At 33.0% G+C, this 25047-nt stretch overlaps 7 protein-coding genes across 7 annotated transcripts; 3 read left to right on the top strand and 4 right to left on the bottom strand.

Annotated features, from left to right (window-relative positions):
* Positions 1 to 44: 44 nt before the first annotated feature.
* DFA_04313 (uncharacterized protein) lies at positions 45 to 722 on the bottom strand (the record flags this gene model as incomplete). Its single annotated transcript, XM_004359989.1, has 2 exons — positions 45 to 213; positions 505 to 722. 2 exons carry the CDS (start codon positions 720 to 722, stop codon positions 45 to 47), a joined length of 387 nt encoding a protein of 128 aa, XP_004360046.1.
* Positions 723 to 972: 250 nt separating this feature from the next.
* On the bottom strand, positions 973 to 4267 carry vps11 (RING zinc finger-containing protein; the record flags this gene model as incomplete). Its single annotated transcript, XM_004359988.1, has 7 exons — positions 973 to 1252; positions 1334 to 1541; positions 1636 to 1891; positions 1966 to 3372; positions 3435 to 3671; positions 3743 to 4024; positions 4184 to 4267. 7 exons carry the CDS (start codon positions 4265 to 4267, stop codon positions 973 to 975), a joined length of 2754 nt encoding a protein of 917 aa, XP_004360045.1.
* Positions 4268 to 5017: 750 nt separating this feature from the next.
* On the bottom strand, positions 5018 to 5842 carry DFA_04311 (uncharacterized protein; the record flags this gene model as incomplete). The annotated part of the gene is made up of 1 exon (XM_004359987.1): positions 5018 to 5842. The coding sequence occupies one exon, from the start codon at positions 5840 to 5842 to the stop codon at positions 5018 to 5020; it is 825 nt and encodes a 274-aa protein (XP_004360044.1).
* Positions 5843 to 6375: 533 nt separating this feature from the next.
* Positions 6376 to 10728, bottom strand: DFA_04310 (uncharacterized protein; the record flags this gene model as incomplete). Its single annotated transcript, XM_004359986.1, has 5 exons — positions 6376 to 8884; positions 8944 to 8963; positions 9123 to 9145; positions 10110 to 10162; positions 10328 to 10728. The coding sequence occupies 5 exons, from the start codon at positions 10726 to 10728 to the stop codon at positions 6376 to 6378; spliced, it is 3006 nt and encodes a 1001-aa protein (XP_004360043.1).
* Positions 10729 to 11117: 389 nt separating this feature from the next.
* DFA_04309 (uncharacterized protein) lies at positions 11118 to 17644 on the top strand (the record flags this gene model as incomplete). Its single annotated transcript, XM_004359985.1, has 12 exons — positions 11118 to 11173; positions 11445 to 11649; positions 11742 to 12135; positions 12225 to 12609; positions 12683 to 12889; positions 12966 to 13579; positions 14023 to 15780; positions 16100 to 16312; positions 16378 to 16511; positions 16574 to 17203; positions 17391 to 17603; positions 17630 to 17644. 12 exons carry the CDS (start codon positions 11118 to 11120, stop codon positions 17642 to 17644), a joined length of 4824 nt encoding a protein of 1607 aa, XP_004360042.1.
* A 287-nt stretch (positions 17645 to 17931) lies between these two features.
* Positions 17932 to 19567, top strand: DFA_04308 (uncharacterized protein; the record flags this gene model as incomplete). The annotated part of the gene is made up of 4 exons (XM_004359984.1): positions 17932 to 18265; positions 18402 to 18466; positions 18535 to 19104; positions 19493 to 19567. The coding sequence occupies 4 exons, from the start codon at positions 17932 to 17934 to the stop codon at positions 19565 to 19567; spliced, it is 1044 nt and encodes a 347-aa protein (XP_004360041.1).
* Positions 19568 to 21047: 1480 nt separating this feature from the next.
* Positions 21048 to 24967, top strand: DFA_04307 (uncharacterized protein; the record flags this gene model as incomplete). The annotated part of the gene is made up of 12 exons (XM_004359983.1): positions 21048 to 21156; positions 21216 to 21363; positions 21458 to 21637; positions 21717 to 21795; positions 21876 to 21931; positions 21994 to 22149; positions 22225 to 22284; positions 22363 to 22440; positions 22514 to 22711; positions 22812 to 23062; positions 23137 to 23281; positions 23353 to 24967. The coding sequence occupies 12 exons, from the start codon at positions 21048 to 21050 to the stop codon at positions 24965 to 24967; spliced, it is 3075 nt and encodes a 1024-aa protein (XP_004360040.1).
* Between the last annotated feature and the right edge of the window lie 80 nt (positions 24968 to 25047).

Genomic DNA, 25047 nt, shown 5'->3' with positions numbered 1-25047 from the left:
TGTTTATTAGTTTTTGTTTTTTAATAGGTTTTGTTATTCTAAGTTTAGTGTCTGTCATTGTTTGAACTAAAAGAGTATTTTTTGATAGAGCTAGTGATTGTTTGAATTAACTTATCAATTATATAGAGATCGATATGATCTTCACTTGTGAAACGTTCCATAGAATGATAAACCACTTCCAAGAAATTATTATGTAGTGAAGAATCCAACGCACTTGACAATAAGAAATGGATCATAGATTTGTAGTCAGCAAGTCATTTACATCTAGTTTGCATCCAGCCATTACCAACACATTTAATTTGGGTATTGTTTTATCTTGATGAAACCGATCCCAACAAATACAAAGGAATGTTGAATCACCACACCTTTTTGCCACATGACCAATGAATTGATTTGCATCTATTTTTGTTCTAGAAAAACCAAAAAAATACATATCAATCAATTGTATTTGTTCACTACTCGATAGTATTGATACATTTGTCACTAGTTAACTAATCTTTGTACCATGATTCTTCAAATGTCAAGTTATTCATATTTGGATGAACAAGTATGTCTTGTAGGAATCCATAAAGGTCTGGGGTTCGTTCTTCTCTATTTTGATTGTAGTATCTCTTGACTAGTTTCTCTGAATCATTGTTTGTCACCCGATCAACGAGTAGTTGTCTGACTTTGATTCTATTAATAATTTGATTGAATTTGCTCTTTTTTTTTTTTGATCCCATTCCCAAGACTTGACTAAACACGAACTTAGGATAAGAGAAGAGAGAATAGATATTATTTATAAATTATCATTTAAATGAGACTTTAATTATGTGATTGTGATTTGGGATTATTATTATTATTTATTTTAATGTAAATGAAGGATGGATGGTTGGTTAATGATTAATTATTAAAGATTTATAAAACTAGTATGACAACAAGTGTAATGGTTGGTGTATGTGCTGTACGGTAGAGGGTGAATGGATTGTATTTTTAAGAAAGAATACCTCTACCAAAGTATTCACTAACAGTTGAGAAACCATCTTGAGAACTTTCCAAAACCTTAAAGAATTGATTGTGTTGACCTGCAGATTCAGATTGTGCCTTTTTGATTTCAAGAATTCTCTTATTGTCTGGTGCACAAATGGGACATTCTCTTTCATTATCACCAAGACATCTTTGATGGAAACTATGTTGACAAAGGAAATGAATCGATGGTAAATCAAGTGGACTTTGACAAACAACACATTTTGTTTGTTGGAATATTTTAGCACTAAACAATAAATAAATAAATAAATAAATAAATAAGTATTATGTAAATTTGAGAATATATCCTATTTCCTTTTTTACATACTTTGTTCTTAATTCATTAATTTCATTTCTCATTTTATCAGTTTCCTCTGCATATTGTCTAATGGATGCATAATCTTTATCAATTTGTTGAGTTTCTTGTGATAATCTTCTTGAAATATAATCCTTGATAACTTGTAATGTAGTATTTTTGTTTTGTGAAAGAATTTGAATAACCAACAATGGTGGGATTAAATTATCTTTATCAATATCTAAAAAAAAATTAAATAAATAATAAATAAATTAATTAATTTAATTTAATTCTAAAAATGAATTTATATGTATAAATAAATATATATTACTTACTTGATAATACTTCAGCAATTTCATTTTGACAATTTTCCTTGTTTGTTGCAAAATAGGATAAAACTTGTACCCAAAGATTTGGATCTTTGTCACCATACTTTTTACATGCTTTAATTAAACCTTCAAAATCACTATTCTCCATATGATACTCTATAATTTCATTATACAATTTCAATTTTTCATAAAGATAAAGAATTCCTTGTTTCCAATTATGTACTTGTGCAAGAATCAATGCATGATCTTCATCAAATCCATTCTAAAAAATAAAATAAAAATATGTTAATAATCATATAATAATAAGTATAATTCTTTTTCTATCTATTTTCTTACCTTTTGATTTGTTAAAAATTCATAAGCCTTTTCTAAACGTTGAGCTTTGTTTTCTTCTTTTTGAGTTTTAGATAGATGATTACCATTCATACCATGGTGACCCATATCATCACGTAAATACAATTCCAAAAGAGTATTATAGATTTGAGCAGAGTCGTTTCCAGTTTGAATCATATACTCTAAAAACTTGATCAACCATTCGGGTTGATTGACGAAAATATCGATAAATTCATCAGGCGTTGCCTTTTGCTTGTCTTGAAAATTAAAATCTGAAAATGCAGATCGAACCTCTGGCAAGGCAGTTGGCGATGGCAACGAAGACGATGGGAAGGAAATCGAGTGTGATGGCTGATAGTCGGTAAAGATACGCATTAAAAGGTTGGTTGTGGGCTCGGGCAAATTCGATACCAACATTTTACCATAGGTCTTTAGATTCTTTTGTGCTTCCTCTAATTTGAGCGTTTGGATATAGTCTAGTGCCTTTTGATCGTCACCCAAATCCTCCAAGAGAATCTTGAGGTAGAGATCATGCTGACGATGCTTGAGAGAGAGGTAGAGTGCATGTTCGTGGTATCCAGCCTGTCTACACACCTTGATGGCTGTAATGACGTTAAAGTTCATCTCTGACTCTGTCTTGATAAACTGGTCGAGTTTCTTGACATCCTTGAGCTTGGTGTAACAGTTGAGTAGCAGTGTGGTATGGTCTTCATTGGCAAGATTCTTTTCATGCAGTGCTTGCAAGTAACTGGTGAGGTTGTGGATACGCTGCGCATCCAAAAACTTACGAATCACATAACTCGGCTCCAACTTTCCAATCGTACAAAGATACTGAGCAATAGCATTGTCAAAGTCACCCTTGCCGTACAAATGGTCGCCATACTTTCTGTAAATATCCGAGATGGAGTTATTGTCATAGTGGTTACTCTTGGCCAGGTCAATGGCGACACTATACAAATTCTTTTTAAAGAGTGTCTCCAACTTGGTCTGAGTGTCCTTTTCTTCGAGTTGGAAGAGCTTATTGTCGGTGGTAAAGATAAAGATCGAGCCCCATTCACAAGAGATGAATGAAATGCCCTCAAACTTGTCTGTAAAGCCGACATATCTATTCTTGGTGTCGTATATGTTGAGTGTCACCTGTTGCTTGGCAAACGACCCTCCTTGGGACCCGCTCGGTGATGTTGGGTATCCAATACCCGACCCACCACCACCCGACGACTCTTGACTCACCACCACCAAATACGAACGGAATGAAAGCAGTCTCTGCTTGGGTCCACTAAATGCAAAACACGGTCCACGTCCATCAGTATTATAATAATAGATAGCATCTGATCTACCAATAATAGGTGTTTGATCATCTCCCATTACAAAACATCCCATCTCTGCTCCTCCTTCATCTTCAATTATCATCTATTAACAAAAATTTAATTAATATATAAATTAAAATAATATCTGTGTTTTGTTTTACTTACCTCTTGATCTCTAATATAAGTATAAACCTTTGAAGTAGTAACAACAAACAATACAGGATGAGGTGTTTGTTTTGTCATGAAACCCATTCCAGTGACTGGATCTTCACCAGGTGGTTTCATCACTTTAGTCTTCATAACCTTGTCTCTAAATATATCACCTCTAATCGATATAACTTCTCCATTTGCAAAACCAATACAAATTTGTGATAAATCCTCCAATACTGCCAATGATGTAATCTAAATATTTAAACATTAAACATAAACATTAGTTTCAACCTCTTTTTCTATTTCTATTTCTATTTACATACAACAACAGTTCTTTCAATCTTTATAGCTCTAACACATAATGGAGTATCATTATCCTTTTTATCAAGATTCCAAATACGAAGTAATGGGTTAGAGGCAGCATCATCATGACCAATAGAAATCAAAAAGTTTCTCTCTCTTAGTTGATGAAGATGTGTAACAAATTGACGGTATGCATGGAATGAAGTTGCAGTCATCTCTCTATCAAAGAATGAAATGAAACCTTCTGAATCACCTACAATCAAACAACCTCTACCACTTGTTGTACATGATATTTTCATTTTCTAATATTATAATAATAATAATAATGATGATGATGATCAAAGTTAGTTATACTTCTTGTACTACTCTCACTCTCTCTTTAATCTATCTATCTCTCTATCTCTCTATCTCTCTCAAAAGAGATATAGTCTTTGCTTTGATCATAGGTGATGATATCATACTTGAATGGTAGTATTTGGGTTTTGAGCTCCATCTTCTTTGACCAATTCCTTTTCAAAGAAGGGAAACTTCTTCCACTGTATCATCTTTCTCTATTCTATTCTCTGTAGTATTGATATCTTCTATCGATTGATATTAAATATAATATAAATAAATATATAGATATATATATTAATATTAATAATAAAAATCACTTCAAGACAAACAATGAAGATTCTGTCTTGAAAAAAATTAAAAGGAAAAAGAAAAATTAAAGGCATCACAGGTGCAAATTTCAATCATAAATGTCTTTCACTTTCTTAGGTGGTTTTGTAGTATAAGCTATTATAATATATACTATTTACTTCATCACATATCTTATTTATTTATTAGTTATTGAATCATTAGCAGGTTTAAATCTTACACTTGGAGAGTTTAAAATTTAATTCGGTAACATAGTCTAGACTATTTTTTGTATTTTAGGTGTTTCAAGTGTATCATTAGTATTAATGGAGCCCACTGCCATCAATGATAAAAAGAGAGTTTACTTTACTAGGTTAGTATTGTTTTAACTTGCCCAGTCCGATTGTATTTCAACCCATTTGCTTTGTCATCAAGTGAAACATCTGTCAAACTAAATGGTTTGAAATACAATTGGAATCATCCATGGAGATATTGAAACAAGGTAAGGTAGTATGGCATGTATCAAAAGAAAAAAGAAAAGAGAGAGAGAGAGGTATATATAAATGCCCCTACACTAGATTTATATGTATTTACATTTACATTTATTACAATATATATTTATATTTCTATTTATAGGTTATAAAAATCCCCAACTTGATGACTATGTTTTTCTTTTATATTCCCTCATCATCATCATCGTCATCATCATCGTCATTGTCAAATTGTTTGTTATTATTATTATTATTATTTAATAATTGATGATTAAATACTAAACCAACAAATTCCATTCCTTCAGGTAGATGATCACCCAATTTCCAATGACCCTTTTCTTTTTCATCCTCTAGGTATTTTAAACTGTCGGTATGGTCAAGTCGGAATCGAGTATCTATCAATGATTGGGATTGCGTACAGTGTAGTGGTGATCGCCGTATATAGGATATATTACAACATTGAATGACGGTATCTACATATTTACAAGTCTCTACAGAACTACATTGCGACGACGATGCCTTTTCGAGACACCTAATTGCATAGGGGTTACTGCTGACTAGACCTGATACAGTCCATCCTGTTCCCAAAGCATGTGATATTAATTCTCTACCTATATGATGGTGTCTGTATTCACCAGAAACTACAAATTGTACTATCCATCTTGCCTCTCCCATTTGAGGTACCATAAATTTTGTATATAATGCATATCCAACTAATTCATTCTTAATATTATTATTATTATTATTATTATTATTATTATTAATACTATTATTATTATTATAATTATTATTTGGTGACAATGAAGCAGTCTTTGCAAGAATGACAAAAGAATTCTTACTTCTTTGATTTAATTGTCTTAGAGTCATTCTAACACGTGACCCTGGTACGCGTGGAGGTTTGACGTCTCTACTCCACCTACCATAGCTGTGATTAAATAGATCCAATATAGCTAATTTCCAATCCTCTGATAAATCATTGAATGCTTGATCTTCATAATGTATAAACATTATACGTTATATTAGAATTAACACATATATATAAATATAAATTATATTATATTAAAATGATAATTATTATTATTATTATTATTATTTGTTTTAGAAATGATAGATGTTTTTTTGAATGTATTTATATTTATCTATATTATTTATGTATAATATTCTGTGGCAGTTAATGTACAGAACAACAACAATTTATATTAGTAATGATAAATGATTAATGTTTGTGGTTGGTATTAGATCACCCTGATAGCTAATTATATAAACTGAAATTGATGTGCATATTGTGTGTGTTTACTAGTTTGTCAATGGTTGACACAAAGAGAGGAGACCCATTATTATTAAAAAAAATGAAATGAATGAACCCCCATTAATCCTTTAAAGGAAATTGATTTTTTCAAAAATCAAAATCATTTTTTATTTTTAAACAATTATCTGTTTTGATTTTTATATATATATATTTATAGATATTTACATAAGATGGAGAAGGTAGAGTGTACAAAAGTATTTATTTAAAAGTATAGAATTCATAAAGGTTACTACTAATATTTCTTAAATACACTTTTAAATATGTTTAAGAGTCCAAAAGATTTTGATGTTGATGTTGGTATGTTATCACTATTCCTATTATTATTATTATTATTATTATTATTATTTTGATTGTTATTTTGATTATTTTGATTTTGATTAATTAAATCATTTTTTGCATTTCTTAATAAAATAAAATAATTAGATTCACCTTTACATGATAGGATTAGGTCATCTAGGTTATAGTGATTGGCTAGGTATTGTGGAACATCAAGACTGGTCCCAATTAATGAACGGTGTGTTGGTAGGATACTCGGAAATTTTCCAACAACATGGGCAAGTATCTCTAATTTGTTGGATTGTGCTGCACAATCAATGATATTTGAATCTTGTAATAGTGACCGAGACAGTATGTCAAGAGGAGGGTGAATTTGGTTGTTGATCAAATAATCGACAATTTCAAAGTGTCCATGCTTCGCAGCTAGACACAACGCATCGTGTCTTTTATATTCAAAGATTATATGTTGTGGGTACCGGTTGACCAGAAATCGTATCATTTCAAGTGACCCCTTATTGGCAGCATCTTCAAATAACTTTTCTACCACTATTCTACTACTCTTATCCTCCTCCTCCTCCTCCTCTTCGATAAAAGAGTGTAATAGAATTGCACAGACAAAATCACCATCATGTTGAAGCGTTTGGGAAATTAGTTTTGGTAGGGTGAACTGACTGACAAGTTGATTGCGATGGAGGAATTTGAAAATATCGATACGTTGTTGTTTTTGATCGAGTGTGCACACTCGGTTGGCAAGTCGACTTGTATACGGCGAGTATGAGTATGCATCTGGACACACCTCCCAAATATACTCTAGTACTTGCAAGTAGGGGGGATTACCGTTGATAAGAATATCGTTGTAATGCACCACCTCTAAATGATGCTTGTTTTGTTGGAGCATATAAACCAGTACTTGACCATCATACTCTCTTTTTAGTTGCTCCCAAATATCCTCTGACAATGGTTTGTTGGTCAAGTCGATTTTAAACGTATCTACTACTAGATAGAGAAATAGTGATAGTGGACCACGTCTAACCAATCCTTGCATGATTAATGATTGTTCGTAGACATAATCTGGATGATCTGGCTGAACCACCATCTCACTCTCGATGAGGTATTTTGCCATGGCAAAACGATCGCCTTGTCCACGAGTGATTACTTGTGACAACAAGTTGGTGGGTGGTGGTTGTGTCAACATACAACACTCTCTTATAAATTGTAAGAGTGGAATGTTTCCACTTGTGACATTACTAATATACGATGCTAAATCAACCGTCCCAACACTACCTCCTTCACCACCAAGTACGTTAAAATAAAGGTATTTAAAAACATCAATAGATCCACCAACCAATGTCTTTTTCAATATGTCTGGTGAACACCCTTCCTTTCTATGTTCTTTTAGGTATTTTACTACATCCAAGTGTCCATTCTTTGCACTATAATCCATTGCACTCGTAGATGCAGGTGCTCCAACTTGATCGAGATACATAACTATATCCAAATACCCTAGTTCGGCAGCCATGTCAAGTGCATTCTTTGAATGACCATAATGACTATGAAACAACTTAACAATCTCCAATGACCCAGACATGACTGAATTATCAACCAAACCAAATCTATCTCCTTCTTCACTACCACCGTGTCTCGTTTTAGAATATTCAAAGAGCAGTGTACAAATCTTTAGATTATTCTCTTTGTTTTGATTTCTTGCAGCATTGACAAGAGAAACAGAGCTGAATGACTCGTCTGTTTTATTCTCTAATAGAAATTGTACAATGGAGGGATGTGCATTGTAGGTGGCCAATTCAAATGCTCTACCAATTGGCAACGATGGATAGTTTTCTTGAATAAAGCCGAGTATTGATAATTGACCATACTCGCAAGCCATCTCGAGTGTCATGGTAGTAGGTTCAATACCAATACTTTCAATTGTATAGACCAAACATGCCAAACTACCACTTGCAGCCACATTGTCAATGACCCAACTCTTTGATCCAATACAATCACCCAATGTTGTAGTTGACGCTGTTCCCACTCTTGGAACTGATCTATTACTTCTACTACCACTACTTGACTTTTCAGGTGGTGGTTTAGTGAGTGGCAAATTAAAATAGTGAGGATACTGTTGATGCAGTCTTTGTAACAATGTGACATCTTTACAATTCCTCAGTATTACTGGCATTGCTCTGAAATAGACTACAAACCGTCGATCATTCAATAGTTTATCTCTAAACAAAACAAATGATCTTTGTTGTTGCAATCTTTTTAGTTCTATGTATTTTTGATCGTCATCGTAATGATGACTACTTTTAGTCTTGTAACAAGCTCCAACATGATCACTGTACTTTAATAAAGATATAGATTTATATAATAGAAACTGATATTTTTGAGAGTATAGCAATGATAGTTGATTGATTATTGGTATGAATGATAATATAAGATTTAATAATACTTTAGATTTAATCACTCTAAATATTATGATTGTTGATTCGTTATTGTTGTTGTTCATTGAATAAAAGTTACATACAACACACCAAAAAAAGAATTCTATATTAAAAACAAATTAAAAAAAAAAATTAATAAAATGAATATTTATTTTCTTTGGGGGTTTTGAAAATTTTTGGTTGGGAGTACCGCCTCAGAATCTATTTATTTGTAAAACTTATTTCTCTCTATGGTCTTCTTTATTTTTAATTATTCTTTTACCAATCGATAGATCTTTTCATTATCTATATTTAAAGTATAATATGGCATGAATATGATTAGTTGAGGGTTTGATAGTTGTATTGTGATGAATTTACTTAACTTTGTATTCTAATTCAGGTGGGTAGAGTTGATGACCAAACAACCACCTTTGTTGCTATAATACAAGACTATCAGCTATAGTATGAACCGATTTGTTGACTAGTCTCATTAAACAGATATCTGATAGATTGGAATTGTTAGTTTTGAAATTAATTTATGTTATGAATATATACATAACTTTAATAGATCAGCGGTTGATTAAGAAGAAGATCAATCGGTTCTATAGAAAAATAGTAAGGATGACCTATGTTAAAAATATGTATTAGTAATTGAGTGGTGGTTGTAGTATATACTACTACTATGTTGAAGTCTACATGATACTTAAACTTTATCATTTATGGATAGGTACCATATATGGATGTATTGTTTGATTAAATATTGAACTATAAAGCTGTAAGGGATAAATAAAAAGAGGAAATATGAGTAGAATCAATAGAGCTACCATTACTCTTGATCGATATCATATCTATAATCTATAATGGCAAAAAAAAAGTTAAAAATGTGTAAAGTTGGAAGAAACAAAAATAAAATTAATATTAATAATAATCCATACCTGTATATACAGTCTATTATAAAAAAATATGTATATATATTGGACCACTAGATCATTGAAATCAACGAATAATAATTGACTCGAATCAATGTGGAGTTCCATATATAAATAGGTTTGAAAAGGTTCACTGTAACCTTTTGATAATAGTTGAACTAATATTACAACAACAAACTATCTTTAAAGAATGAATTGGTGAGTATATCGTATTAACTATAAAATATTTAACTTGTAGTAATTGACATACCTATCATTTCAAATTTGGCATTGGCTCGATAATTGAAATAGGTATTAAATAACAAAAATATATTCAATACACATTCAAATCATTTTGAAACCAAAATCTCTTAGTTGTGAAGCAGTATGAAAAGGTGATACCGATGATAATATTCTTTTAAAGAAAGGAATTAGTATAAATGAACTCGTAATTTTAAATATAATATATACACAATCCTGTATTACTTGATGAGACACTCAGTAGTGTGGTTTGAACATCCATACTAATTTATATGGGAGGTTGAAAGAAGAGGTATTTGATGTGATAAATGCAACTTACTGTGTTTTTGTAAAATGATTCTTTTTCCCATCTTTTGCTTCCTTGTGCATCTTTCTAATGATGTTGAGACAACTATAATCTCTTGTAGCCATAAAAACTGTACCATCGTTGTAGATCTTTTCTCCTTTGGGATCGAGCAACATCTTGATACCTCTTCCATGTTTAGATATGCTGAAACTTCTTAGAACCTCTGATTGTAGTTCTTGGTCGCCACCTGTATGTCTATTTAACGTAGATGATATTTGTTTTCTAATGCGTTGGACTTGTCTTAATGGGTATGTTGGTTTAACGCGATTGCCAATGAATGGTTGAAAGAATGCTCCTGTTGGTGGTGTTGTGATTGTTGTTGTTGTTGCTACTGCTGCTGGAGATGCAGTGATAGTTTGGGTTGCTGTACTCATGATTTATATGCTTAAAATAAAGATAAAAATATATCTATAATATTGATAAAATTTATTGATCATTCATAAATATCAATATATAAATAAATCTATAAATAAGCATCGATCGTTACGGTGAAGGTTTATTGTTTCCAAGAAAGATATTTTTTAAATTAATTTTTTTTTTTTGATCTTCAATGCGATCTCTATTTAAATCACACAAATTTGGGCTCTTCATTTCATTATTATTTTTTAACTTCTCTCAATATTTATCTCCATCCCTTTATCTATTTTATTTTATCAAAGTTTAATTACATTACAGTATCTCATTTTACTATTTACTCAAGTTATCTTCAGAGCAGTCTCTTGTAGCGCCACCACTGGGGTCCCCTCTCAAGATCGTTACCACCATGGCCACCAAAGTGCAAGACAATCCATTCGAAAAGGGTCCTCTTCCATATCCAACGTATACACTAACACGGACGACACAAAACCCACTCGATTCGGTCATGGGAAAAAGATGGAATAAAACCCAGAGTACATTTATGAAACATCTAGGCCAATACACCCGCCAGTATTACTCCACCTGTCGCATCACGGCACAACTATCACACGCTACAATCATTTGCAACTCCAATGGTATGCATGTGTATCAACATCACCCCAACGGTTGAAAGGGATATTAATTAATTTATTTTTTTCTCTCTTTTTCTATATTTACCATTTTTAGTATTTAGTGGAGACAAGCAGGACTTCAAAAATGCACTCACCAAGTACTATGATACCACTGGATTGAACAAGATAGAAAAAGATGAAATGATGAAAGACATAGATAAATGTTTGAGTGGACCACTGTCAATTGGAAAAGCATTAATTGACGCCGTGTTATGTAAAGTAACCCAAGTGGAAGAACGAAGTAGTAGTTCTTTACCAAAGAAATATGTACGTTGTGACTATACAATGATATACTCATAGATATCTTGTTTTAATTAATTTTTTTTTTTTTTTTTTTTTTTTTTTTTTTTTTTTTTTAGATATCAAGTAAAGACGAGGAAAAGGCTAAAGCTATATTAGAAATGGTTTCTAAAACATTCTCTAAACTAAATGTCCAGAGATTGACGGAAAATCAAAAGATCCGCAACGCCCTCAAAGATTCAGATTTGGCTCCAATCGGAACATGCCATTCATATTTGACAGAGTTTTCAAATTCCATTGAAACTCAATTTTTGGCGGAAACAGTGGAAACGTTCAAACGCCATTTAACCAGTCTCAAAGATTATATACACGATCGTAGAATCTATCTACTCCTTTCATATGAAGTATGTGAACTCTTGCAAGGAATACTGGACAAGTTGAATGGTGGTGGTAATGATATCGGTGAGGCCATCGAGGCTATCAAACTAATTTGTGACTCTCAACAACTCAAAGGTAAATATCTAAGATAGGATCTCTATCAATTATTATTAAAAAAGAAAGTTTTTTTTAACCCTCTGTTCTTCTTTTATTTATTCTATTAGACCACAACTTGAGATGTATTGCAAAAGGAAAAAAGAACCTCGAAGAAAGAGAAAAGGAACAAGAGAGGGAAAAGAAGCAGGCTCGTGGAAAGAAGTCAAAAAAGAATTATGACCTTGAAAATGAAATGGCCGATTTTAGCAAAATCAACATTGATGGTAAAATTATTACCATTAAAGAATTGGCTGAGACAGCATTGCGCTTGGATGCGGGTATCATTCCAACAAATGATGGTTTACCCCAAGTCAATGAGAGGATGTTATCTGAAACGTCCAAACGTTTGAAGGAATTAATCGATAGCTCTGTCTCCCCAAAGAGCAGCTGGTCCAGCTTGGATAAAGATCAATTGAATCGATTGAAATTATTCAATCTCGAAAATGTCATTTGGTAATTAATTTTTTATCTATATATTCATTATACTTCACACACTAATTAATTCATTTTTTTTTATTCTCTATAGTCTCGACAAAGAAAAGGTGGATTTGTCAAAATTGACAACAAAACAATTCGAATCTTTGATTGATTTTTGGAAAACTATTGGATACGAATTCCCCAAAGAATCCAATGCATCCAATCACAAGGAGAAATTGGAGAATCTTCAAACCTCCGATTTCGAGAGGATAAGAACCAAAGAAATAAGAATCAAATGCCTGGTTCCTCAATATGGGTATGTTATAAACTTTTTAAAAAAAAAAATAGATATATATTTTTTTGTATTGTAAACTAATATATATAACTTTTAGATTTAATAGTACTCTGATTCCTTTTTCGTTACAATTGTTTGTAAACATCCTTAAAAACTCTGGCATTGATAGAACCATTACGCTCACTTCCAAGGACAAGATTAACAAATATCTCCAGACCATCTTTCCCAACCTGGAAAATGTACTTGGCCATCCGTTGAGTGGTGGCTATCCATTAAGCAGATATTCATTTTTTGACAAGGAAATCGATCATCTCATTGATTTATCAAAATCTCCCTCGCCTGATCTATCACCACCATCCCCATCGCCTGTTGTATCACCACCATCCCCCTCGCCTGTTGTATCGTCAAGAGGGTCGTCAAAATCGAATGTGAGAATATTGGGTGAAAAATCTGATACATTTCACAACTTCAAAGGATTGGTTTGGGATGACCTTTGTCAACAATTAAAAGCTCGAGGGATCAACTTTGATACCGATACACCAAAAAAGGAAGAAGAAGAAGATAAAATAGCATTGGTTAAATTGGTATTATGGAAAGATATGCTTAAAAATCGTCCAGAATTGAATATTGTAGATTTTGATTATAATCGGTCACCCAACAAGATGGAGATTTTAACATGGTTGCGTGATAACAACATTGAAATCAAAGACGGTTGGTACTCAACATCGTTGCCATTACTAAAAAAAGAATTGAAAGTTCAGCTAGAAGCAAAAAACATTTCAATCAGTAAACTGACAAACCAACCGATATGGAGGCCAAAACCTTTGCCACAGTCTGGACTTTTTCAATACTACACATCTGGTCATGTCGACAAATCCTTGTTGGTGGATTACCTGGTCTCTCCTCTGCCAAAACCCGATCCAGTTTTTGATAAGAAGAATCCCCCCACTGTCCATATCAACTTTAACGATTATGTAAAGGATAAGATCGGTTACATTTACCTTCAAAACGTTTCAATTAGAATCAACCAGAGGGTGATGATGATAACGAAAAACACCCCCGGCCCTGTTTCATTTCGAGAAAAAGGTAATTTAACAATATTAAAGTATATATTTATTCTCTGGTTTACTAATATTCAATTTTTCTTTATATAGTTGCTGTTGACAAAATGCTAATCGATATTCAAAATACGTCGAAACGTGGTTTCAGCCCATCGGTTGATCTCGAAACCCCATGTATTCCTTGGAAAAAACAAAAGAATCTCGAAGAACCAAATGAACATGTACCCATGTCAGAGGATTCCACTCCCTCCACTGATATTATTTCTTATCCTCTGAAATGCACTGTAGTGGAAACAGACAAGGCTAAGATGTCACCTAATCACCCCCATTTTCCCTGTTATATTGCACAACAAGTTGGATTGAAACCAAGTGTCACCAAAGAGATTAGAAAAATCACTTGTGCCCACTGTCTTGTGTCCCACACTCTCAATAGCGAATGTTTGCCAATTCAATGCCCAACGCCTCTTTGTAACATTCAGATACCCATTCTTTCCGAACATGAAAAAAGGAAAGAAACGTGTGGTAACTTTTCCAACTTGTACAATGTAGACCCATCGCTCAAAAAAGCTGCATCGGAAAAACTCGTCCATTCCTCTGACTCTTGTCCACCTGTGAAGCCAGCCATCTCACAAGTAGATCGCATATTGCGTGAATATATCTCGACAGATTCACCACATGTCGAAATATTTCTTCACGAGCCACTCAACACCACTTCGATTGCTCTCAACTCTGACCGTTCAGGAATTGCCCCAACCATGCGAAACTTGGCCAATGTAATCAATGCAACATCCGATCCCTCGATGTCGTTTCGTATTCGTGACGCATTTACCAGCGTTCGCGACTCTTCTGCAGGTGGCTTTGAAGACGAACCAAAGGAAAAAGAAATGGCAGAAGAACTAAAGAAGCAATTTGAATCAACAACTTCTAAAGTCATCATCATTTGTGGTCATGTTGCATGTAAAGCTGCCAAAGCTGCTTACGAGGTGAATAAGAAAGACTATGAAATTGTTGATTATAGTCAAAACTCCTATGACAACATATGTGATACATTTAAAGTCAAAGGGAAAAGACTCATCGCAATGGCTCATCACCCATCAGTAATGTTGGCAACTCATTTAATCGCTGCATACATTACGATTGCTCATTCAGTTTACGAGCTCAAACCAAAAGTGTCAATGTTTGATAAAATTAAAACATTTGCATCAACCACCTCTGCTGTATCTTCCTCGTCGGAGCCATCATCTTCCTCGTCGTCATCTGGTCTCACAACAACTTCATCATCTGTTGGCATACCTCTCACATCAACCTCGACTGGTCTGAACAATACAAAAAAATTGGGTCTCGTTAATGGTAAATCACTTAACATGTTTACCAAATTTGATCAAGCAGCACTATTGGAACAAGCAAAGGCCTACGACATCACTGTTCAAGCAGAAGAAGATCCGTATTCGATAAAATTGGCTTTATGGAAAGCAACCCTCGGCGAGTGTGAAGTATCAACTGATAAATCTTTTGACCCAAACAAAAGCAAGTTGGAACTCTTAATTTGGGCTAGAGACAATCAAATTTCTATACAGGACGATTGGTTCACCACCAAATTAAAAATATTGGTAAAAGTGTTAAAATCATACTCCGAAAAACTACCTACGGCTCCATCTGTACCAGCCCCATCTGTACCTGACTCATCTGTACCAGCCCCATCTGTACCTGACTCATCTGTACCTGCCCCATCTGGATCAACACCTACGGCCCCATCTGTACCTGACTCATCCTTTATAAAAAATATTCAAGATGATGATGGAGTACCATTATATGAAAATAGAAGGGCCAAGAGAAATTTTTACCATCCTGGTATGTGTAAAAAACGTCGGTATCAATGGAGATCAATTCGACAAGCCATCAGTTCCAAATATCTTTTTGTTGGCATTGATCCTGGAAGGTCAAAAAACACGATCGTCGACTCTCTGAACCGCGCCAGAGTGGTTTCTGTAGCAACGCTCTACAACCTGATGAAGACTAGCCGTCTTTGTGCGATGATAGAAAAGTACAAAATGCCCTTGAAATCATTTGAAAGAGGGTTGCCAGAATACAACACCTTTGGTATGTGTAATACTTTTTAAAATCATTGTATTATTGTTAAACTAAACTTTTTATTTTTTTTATCTTTTAGAAACTTTGTTCAGTCTAGAATCGGTAATGAAGCGAATCGAGTATGAAAGGGTTACATGCCAACATCAATGTCGTCTCTATGTCCAGGTGGTCACCTCCTATACGTTCCAGACCATGGACAAGAATAAACACATTGACAATCAGCGTGCCCGCTATGCTTATGCAAAGCGATTTGTGCCACCCACAACAATACCCAAAAACAAAACTGTTATTTGTATGTCATTTATCATATTTATATATATTTATTTTATTAATCTTTTTTTTTCTAATCCTCTATAGGTATTGGTGGTTCTGATTTTTACCGTTCCTCTCGGGGTGGTGGACCAACTGGTCTTGGTCCAAAGTCTTTTTACCGTCTTTGGAAGAATATGGGATACAAGGCTCTTATGGTAAATGAATTTAATACCTCCAAAGTATGTGTTTATTCTCATCACTCACAAATGAAACCATTCATTAATAATATTTTTTTTCCAAGATTCATAATGCATGTGCCGCTAGCATTCATCTTACCAACAACGAAATGTTTAAAGACAAAATTAAACATCAAAAGATTGAAAACAAACAGTTACCTGAATCTCTTGAAAAGACCCTTGTTGTTGCGACCCCCCCTATTTCAGATAATGGTGTACATTGGGAATGCAACTTTAAAAAAGATGAAAAATGTGGCAAATGTGCTTGCAAAAAGTACGATTGTCAGTGCGCCAATGGTGATTTGGCAAAAGATATCAATAGTTCTCTGGAAACATTCATAACCCTCGAAAAGGGTTCACCTTCTCATACTTTGCCATTGGAGTCACTTTACTCTCTAAACCAAAAGACTAAAAAAGAGTTGATAGTCTTTTGTAATGAGAACAAAATCGATTACAATGATAAAGAAAATGAAGAAGATGAAGATGATGAAGATGATGAAGAAGAAGAAGAAGATGATGAAGAGTCAAAGGAAAATCAAAAAAAAACAGGTAAAAAGAGAAAAAAAAAAAAAATTACTAATATAATTAAAAAGAAAAAAAAGAATAATAATAATAATAATAATAATAATAATAATAATAATAATAATAATAATAATAATAATAATAATAATAATAATAATAATAATAATAATAATGTAACCAAGGACAAAATTATAAACTTGATCATAAAGTTTAATTTTGAAAAGCAAAAAAAAACTAATAGTAATAATATTCAAGAAAATATTGGCCATAGTCAAGAGGATGGGAACAAGTTTACAAACAACTCTGCTCCGACCCACGACTATGAGTTTGGTAAGTCACTTTGTTACACTCAAATAAAAGCTCTCTGGAAGTCAAAGTACCCGGGATTGGATATGCCATTTCAAACTCAATGGAAATGGCTTTTTTGTCCAGTCTGCAACAGGTTCTTCAACAGAGATACGAGTGCTGCAAAAAATATTCTCCTTTTGGGAATATTACACCAGACCAAAGCAGGTTATCGCCCTTGGATATACCGTTCCTTACCCGCTGATGTCTTACACCTTGGCAGGTAGGGTATGTATCCTAGTTTTCTTTAATAGGGTTACCCTGTATAAATATGGGAAGTCGCAGTTATTTACTCTAATTGCGCAAATATCTTGTAAGTTAAATCATATAGAAATTATACCAAGACCTTATAATTAATTCAAAAAAACATTTCTTTCCAAAAAATTCTTTCAAAAAAAAATCAAAAAATTTGACACACTTTTTTCCTCATTTTAAAATAAAAGCTCAAATTACCAAGTTGTCTCAACTTTTTTTAAATATTCATCTAGTAGAACTTATACATTATTTATTACTTTATCATTAAAGAGAGTCATTTCTTGTTTTATATATAATTAAAATGAGTACATATATAAACAACATTCATCATGAAAACGGATTATTGATTTTCTTTTTCTATTTGATAGGTAGCAAAACAATTTGGATTAGATACAAAGACTCTAATAGTCAGTTTGAATTTAATGAAAATACAAAAATATATGTTGACAATGTAAAAAGTTTCCTTCTCAAGTTCAATAAGTTTGGTGATCTAAAAGGTCGATCCCAAGATTCGTTTGGTCTCTCTTTCGAAGGATCTCTCTTGGAAGATAAGTCAGTTGTGACTAATTTTGATGATGGTGCGACACTCGATCTAATTTTAAAATTAGAATCATCTCATGTAGAATTACCTCAAAGTAAGTCTTATTACTCCATCTATCAAATCATTTTTATTTCTTCATTGTTCAACCAATTCTTTCTCTTTTGTGGTTAAAACGCTCTCCTTTTTTTGATTTATTTTTATTTTTTATTAATAATAATTCTTTTTTCAAGATCTTTTAGCTTTGAACCTTCTATCATTAAAGGAATGGATAAAACAATATAAAATACAACCAAAGGTAATTCAACCACTATAAAGAATTCAACAACAAAAGCTGACTTTTTTTTTTTTTTTTTTTTTGTTTAGGTTGCTTTTGAAAAAGATAAAATTATTTCTGGTTTTGGAAAGGATTTTCCTTTTGTTGGCAGAAAACAATCTTCTAAATTATTGAAGGCTACAGTTCGCGATAGATGGAAGAGTCACAAAAATCAAGAGGATGATCAAAAAGTACACCCAATTATGGTAGTGGCTGGAGCCCCAGGCACAGGAAAAACTCGATTTCTTTTAGAGTTTCCTCGTATCATTAGTAAAAGTGTGCCTGAGGCATCAGCAGACAGTGTTTACTTATATTTGACTTATGGAAATGGGGAACCCCTTAGTAAATTAGAGTTTAGAGACATTGTATCAGGATTCTCATTAAGAATCCTTCACAACTACTTCCGCATCAGAGACCCTTTGGTACTTTTTATCCAACAATGGTTTGATACTTGGGATAAAGAATTGCCTTTACTTCTTGTATTGGCTCTCATCAAAGAAGTGGAAGAAAAGGAATCTCTGACAATATTATTGGCCATAGACGAATTTCAAAAGTTACTCCAAGATTCTTCTGTGACATCAAAAGACATCAAGGTCAGAAGAAAACATCTCAGAGATATTGTAATGGCAGTAGGAGCAGCCCAAACAAGATCAACAGATGGCATTTTTGTGGTTGCTCTATTTGGTGGGACATTACTGTCATCTCTTCAAGAAACAATCTCCCAAGAATCTTCCCACTGATGCATTTCACTCAAATTACCACTCTTTTCAGCTGATGATGTGTCAAAAATAATGTCATCCAAACCACAAATCATCAGCTTTCAGGATCCATTTATTATCTATGCACAGATGTTGATGGGAGGTTGGGCTAGACCAATTGAATATTTCTTGTGATAGTTTAATTGAAGAAATATCCAACTCGGATTTGACACCAACAACAATATCAAACCTGAAGATTGAACAAATATTATCTCGTATCACAAATATATCCTATTTCAAATTTAAATAGAGAGTTGGTTATGACACTCGTGGCCTATTCCATCACCACACTCTCTATCGACAATTGGACCCAGAGAAAACCTAATGGAACGGACCTCACTTTTGAAGAATTGGAGCATAGTGGATTTATCGTAAAAGTGTATTTGAATGAAGTCACCACAACCTTGTCATTTCCTCTCATTTTTATTAGCTGGAGTGCCCTCACCATTGTCCACCCCAGCTTCCTCTTCCTACAAGATTTTTTGCAGGAAATCAAGACCAAAGCTTTTTGGCAGCACTGGGAAAGATATTGTGCTTTTGTTATGCAAGCAAGAATTGCAATGTTCTTGTATTTAGGAATAACCACAGTTACACTTGAACAACTATTTGGTTCAGATTCCATATTTTCATCTCAAGATTTGAAATCAAAGAAAATCACTATTTCAAAACCCTCCCCACCAGATTCCCGTCCCTCCGTATCGACTCTCTCTTATAGATACCCAACCACTCAAACAAAAGAGTCAATGGCCCAGTTTAATGATATTTGTAAAGGAAATTGTTTTTCCACCTATATTAATGCTGGTGCTCAATTTGATTGGTTTAACTACATTAAATCGGTGGGAATGATTAAAGATGAATACATTTTGATTTGTGGTCAATCAAAATTTTCCTCGAACGATACTAGTGGTGAGGTATCAAACGCCCTTGTCAAAAGTGAATGGGATAAGGTGACAGATTCGATCACCAAGTCGAAACAAGCTATTAAGGAATGGCCATTCATCCACAGCGACACAATCCCCATTTTATTTGTATGCACAACAAAAAGATTCCATCAAGACTCAATCGATATTATTCCATACAGCACAATAATTGTTGGATCTGAGCAAAAAGTTTCTTTGGTCCTATTTTTTCTCAACTCCTTCAACTAAACCGACCAAATATAAATACAGCACCACAACCCCAAAAGAGAAACCCATCTTGCTTGGATGATGAAAAAGACAAAAGTTTCATGGTTACAGAAGAGGATGAAGGTGAACAAACTTCAACCACTTATACCTCGAAAATCAAGAAGTAAAACAATGGACTATGAATAAAAATCTAATTACTATATTTTCTGATTAAATTAAAATTACTTTTGTCTTGTTGTTAATAAATCTCCTAATCATGTGCAAGAGGGTGTAATAATAAAGGAAGTTATAGTTATATTATTAATACTATAAAATGGAAATACAATAGCTAATTAATCCTTCTCCTGTTGCAAAATATTTGTTTTCTGATTCTTGTCCCTCTTTTTTTTTGTTTTTTTTCCCAAAGGACACAAAAACCCCCGATGTTGTACACGAAATCTTTCGATAACCAACGACAAGAGTGCCATGACTGCTCCACTCGCCTTTCCATCATTGTACGACAAAAATACTAGATCCTTTCTCAACCATTCGTTGCGAAAGTTATTTATATATTTGATCATCATTCTTTTCTAAATTAACCCCATTAAAACAAGACTTGCTAGCATAAAAAACACCAGCATCACCAAGTGCCTTTGATCCTCTCGATATTAATTTGTTTTCTTTTACCCACCCACAAAGATGACTTCATTATCATCATTTTCATTTTTGCTCACCATACTCTTTAGTATTGTCATCGCAATCAACTTTATTGCTGACGTTCAATTATTAGAATTTGAAGTTGAAGAAGGTAAGATAAAATAAATAATATGATAATAATAACCTTACTAATGATTATTTATCGTATAGAACAATCGGTCATATGGCTTTTAGATCAATACCAAGCACCTGTAGAGGTATCAAGAACTAATTCAAGTTCTTGGTGTACTATTAATAATTCATCGTTGATTACATTGAATTGTGATCGTAGTACAAACAATCTTCATATAACTTATTTGTAGGTATTTAAATGATGAGGATCATCAAAAATAACAAGTTGTACAATAATTTGTTATTAACCCTTTCTCGTTTTTCCTTTGTTCTTTCTTTAGTTCATTTTATCAAAAAAAGGATACATTCCATTTAAGTGGTCCATTAAATAGTAGCTTAACATCGTTTTATTTCCCAATGATGACAGATTTTGTTATTATGACTTCCTATCGTAATGTCACCAATTCATCAATCAATATTCTTTCAATGTTTGGTAATGTAAACTCTGTAAAAACAATGTTGTAAGTAGAGTCACGCGACCTTAATGAATGATTATTATTTTGGGTAATAATAGTAGTAATATTTATTTATTTAATTTAGAATTGATGACAAGTATACTGTTGGTTCTATACCGGATGAATTTGCAATTAACAAACCAAACCTATCAAGTTTTTCAATTGTAAGTGTAACACATTTATTTTCATTGTATGTACATCATAATAACTATATTAACATGACACTTCCACTTTTAAAAAATAGGTTAATTATAATTTCACAACAATACCTCAATCACTTATGAATTTATATGCTGATGTGTAAGTTTTTTAAAACTCATAGTATTATTATATGATTATTAATTAATTATTTGTTTGTCTAGACAAATATTCACATATTCTCAAACATTTGGGACCATTAATAAATTGGGTGATGATGGAGTACCTTCAAATTGGCGTGCCATGACCATTTCATTGGCAAGTCAAGACGCAGTATGGAAACTAAACACTGATAAATTCCCAAAGCTTACTGGTCAACTGTATGTTTATGTTGTGTAGGGTTGTGTCACACCCAATGAATGATACCTAATTAATTAAAAATTTTTTTTTTCTAGTCGTTTAGTATCAAAAAATAATCCAATTAATTTAGAAATTGATCTTCCTATGGATTATATGTATGTTGTTTTACATATCATATGATGAACATTTCAATTATTTATTTAATTTTAATTCTTTTTTTTTTTTTTTTTTAGATCATTAGATTTATCAGCTTCAACAAATCAAAACCCATATAACATTACATTAAAATCATGTGCCAAGTTAAATTCAATGTAAGTGTCTTTTTGATGAGAAATATGATTATTTTATAAACTGATTTATTTAATTAATTATTTTTAATTTAAGCCAATTGGTTGGCGATTCACCGTTTTCATTTGCATCATATGATTTTTCAGTGTGTCCTCTATTCGATCGAATTGATGCAAGAGGAGATTACTCATTCTTCCCAACCAAATACCCATCGAATAATCCAATGTACCTCAGTTATGCTGGTTCTTCTTTTACCACCTTTCCAAACATCCCACCAAATATTACAAATATACTGTATGTACTTATGTATACTGTACTGTACATACACCCAACAACAATCAAAATCAATTGAAACTAATTAATTATTTTTATTTTTTATTTTTTATTATTTAAGTAATTTTAATACCAATCAAAAATTAATAGGATCTATTCCATCCAATTTTGTACCACTTGACGGATCATCTATCACCATGTTACAAAATCCAAATGTTGTAGGAGCCATCCCAAACTCATTTTGCAGATCTGGTTTTCTCAATCTCTTGGACAACTTTACAAGTGCTCCAGATTGTATGCTTTGTTATTGGAATGTAAAGGGTAATATGGGATTCCCAACTTCTATTACACCTGATCCATCTTTTGTTTGTCGTATGTAACAATTGTACTATTTATAATAATCATTAATACAATATTAATATTGATTTAATGTATTTTGTTTTTAGCATTCTCTATTCAAGATTCAACCAAACAATATATATCATTGGATGGAGAGACTATTATTGTTGATGGAGTTAATTTAGGTTGGGCAAAGAATCAATCTGATATTACTCCCGGTATATCCCCAATTATTCCAAATACAAAATTCTCGTATGTTGAAATTTTAAAAAAAATCTAATTTTCAAATTTACTTAATTAATTATTTATTTATCTATTTTTAGTATACCAATTCAAGGTAATTTAACAACAAAACAAGTTATATTTTCACAATATTATGGGTACAATGCAACATTTAATTATTTAAATGCTGGAGTAAACATTAGAAACTTGTTTCCCAAGATAATATTTACATCAATGTATGGAGCTACCAATATAACCATTGGACCATTTAAATTTGTTCCAAATGTACCACTTTATGTAGAATTGGATGGTGGAGCTGGTACTCATAGATGTTACAACAACACCTTTAATCCGACAATGGTTGATTGTGTAACACCTGTCTTACCATCACGATTATACTCTGTAAAGTTGAAAACAGACTATACCATTGCTTCTGTTGGATTAGCATTCTATAGTTGGGATGCACCAATGATTTATGGTATTTCACCGGTACAAGATATAGGTGGTAATATAACTATATTTGGTCGATTTGGTGCGACCCCACTAACACCAAAAGTAAAGATTGGACAAGTAAATTGTTCGATTCAATCAATCAACAGTACATTTATCATTTGCTACGTTGAAAATGGAAAACTTTCACCTGGTATTCCTAGACTGTCAGTTGATTTAAATGGTGGATACATCTACTCTATTGTTATAGTTGTACAAAAGACAAAGGAGCAAATTTGTAATTGTCAAAATGGAGCTAGTTGTGTGAACCAAATATGTTATTGCAAGTCTGGATTCTTTGGACCGACATGTTCATCAGTTGCCAGTCCATCGGCCGAACCATTAAACAGTGATACTCCAAACAGCCAAATCAAAGTAGGTGACACAGTCTACAGTTTTGCACTGATTGGTGTGGAAGAGTTGGATATGGATGGTCGAGTAGTCAAGAGTATGTCGATTAACAAGTGGAATATAACCAATTCAACCATACCATCGGATGGTTCAACCAACTATATCTACCAACCAGCCACCTTGGAACCACCATTCAACTTGACTGGATTCGTATTGAATGCATCTTTGACTTATTACCCCGAGGCATCAAGTTACGAGTTTGCCAATCAAGTCTACCCACTATCACCCAATTCTATAAAAGTTGCAGTCAGAGTTGATGCATGGCCATATGAAACAACTTTGAATACTCTCCGTCTCTTGTTTGTCACTCCTATAGTCTCGCAACCCTACTCCAATAATTGTAATGGCACAGACACAGACAGTACCATTGTATATGGAGGTGATGGAGCATCTATTTCCAACCTCCAATTTCATATGCATGGTACTATATTTTACGGTAGATTCCTTCCAGTTGCTCTGTCGGATGGTAGAGTTACAACGATTGTCAATAGACTAGTCAACATTTCATCGGACCAAATTCCAGTTGCAACTATCGGCATTGATCTACCAAATTGTCGATCGTGTCTAGTTGACCCAGACTTTTCAACTTTAATTGGTGGATCAAATACCAACGGTGAATGCACCAACACCGACGACAACATTGATTCAAACACTTGGAAAATCATCGTTGGTTGTGTTGTAGGTGGTGCAGCAGTTGTAGCTATCGTCATTGGAACTCTCTTCTATATGAGACGTAAAGCAAACTTTAAGATTATGAATCATAATGTAAAGATGAGACTTCAAAGATCTTTTACAAGTAAATCCTCAAGACAATAAATTTGTTTAAACAAATCATCATATTAAATTAAAATTAATAAATCAGCTCGTGTCACAAGACACTGATCCAAGACACTTTG

The sequence above is a fragment of the Cavenderia fasciculata genome, assembly GCF_000203815.1.
Source record: "Cavenderia fasciculata unplaced genomic scaffold Scf_Dfasci-G-o-33e01.r1-3, whole genome shotgun sequence".
NCBI lineage: Eukaryota > Evosea > Eumycetozoa > Acytosteliales > Cavenderiaceae > Cavenderia > Cavenderia fasciculata.
This window is presented reverse-complemented; position numbering and strand designations above follow the sequence as displayed.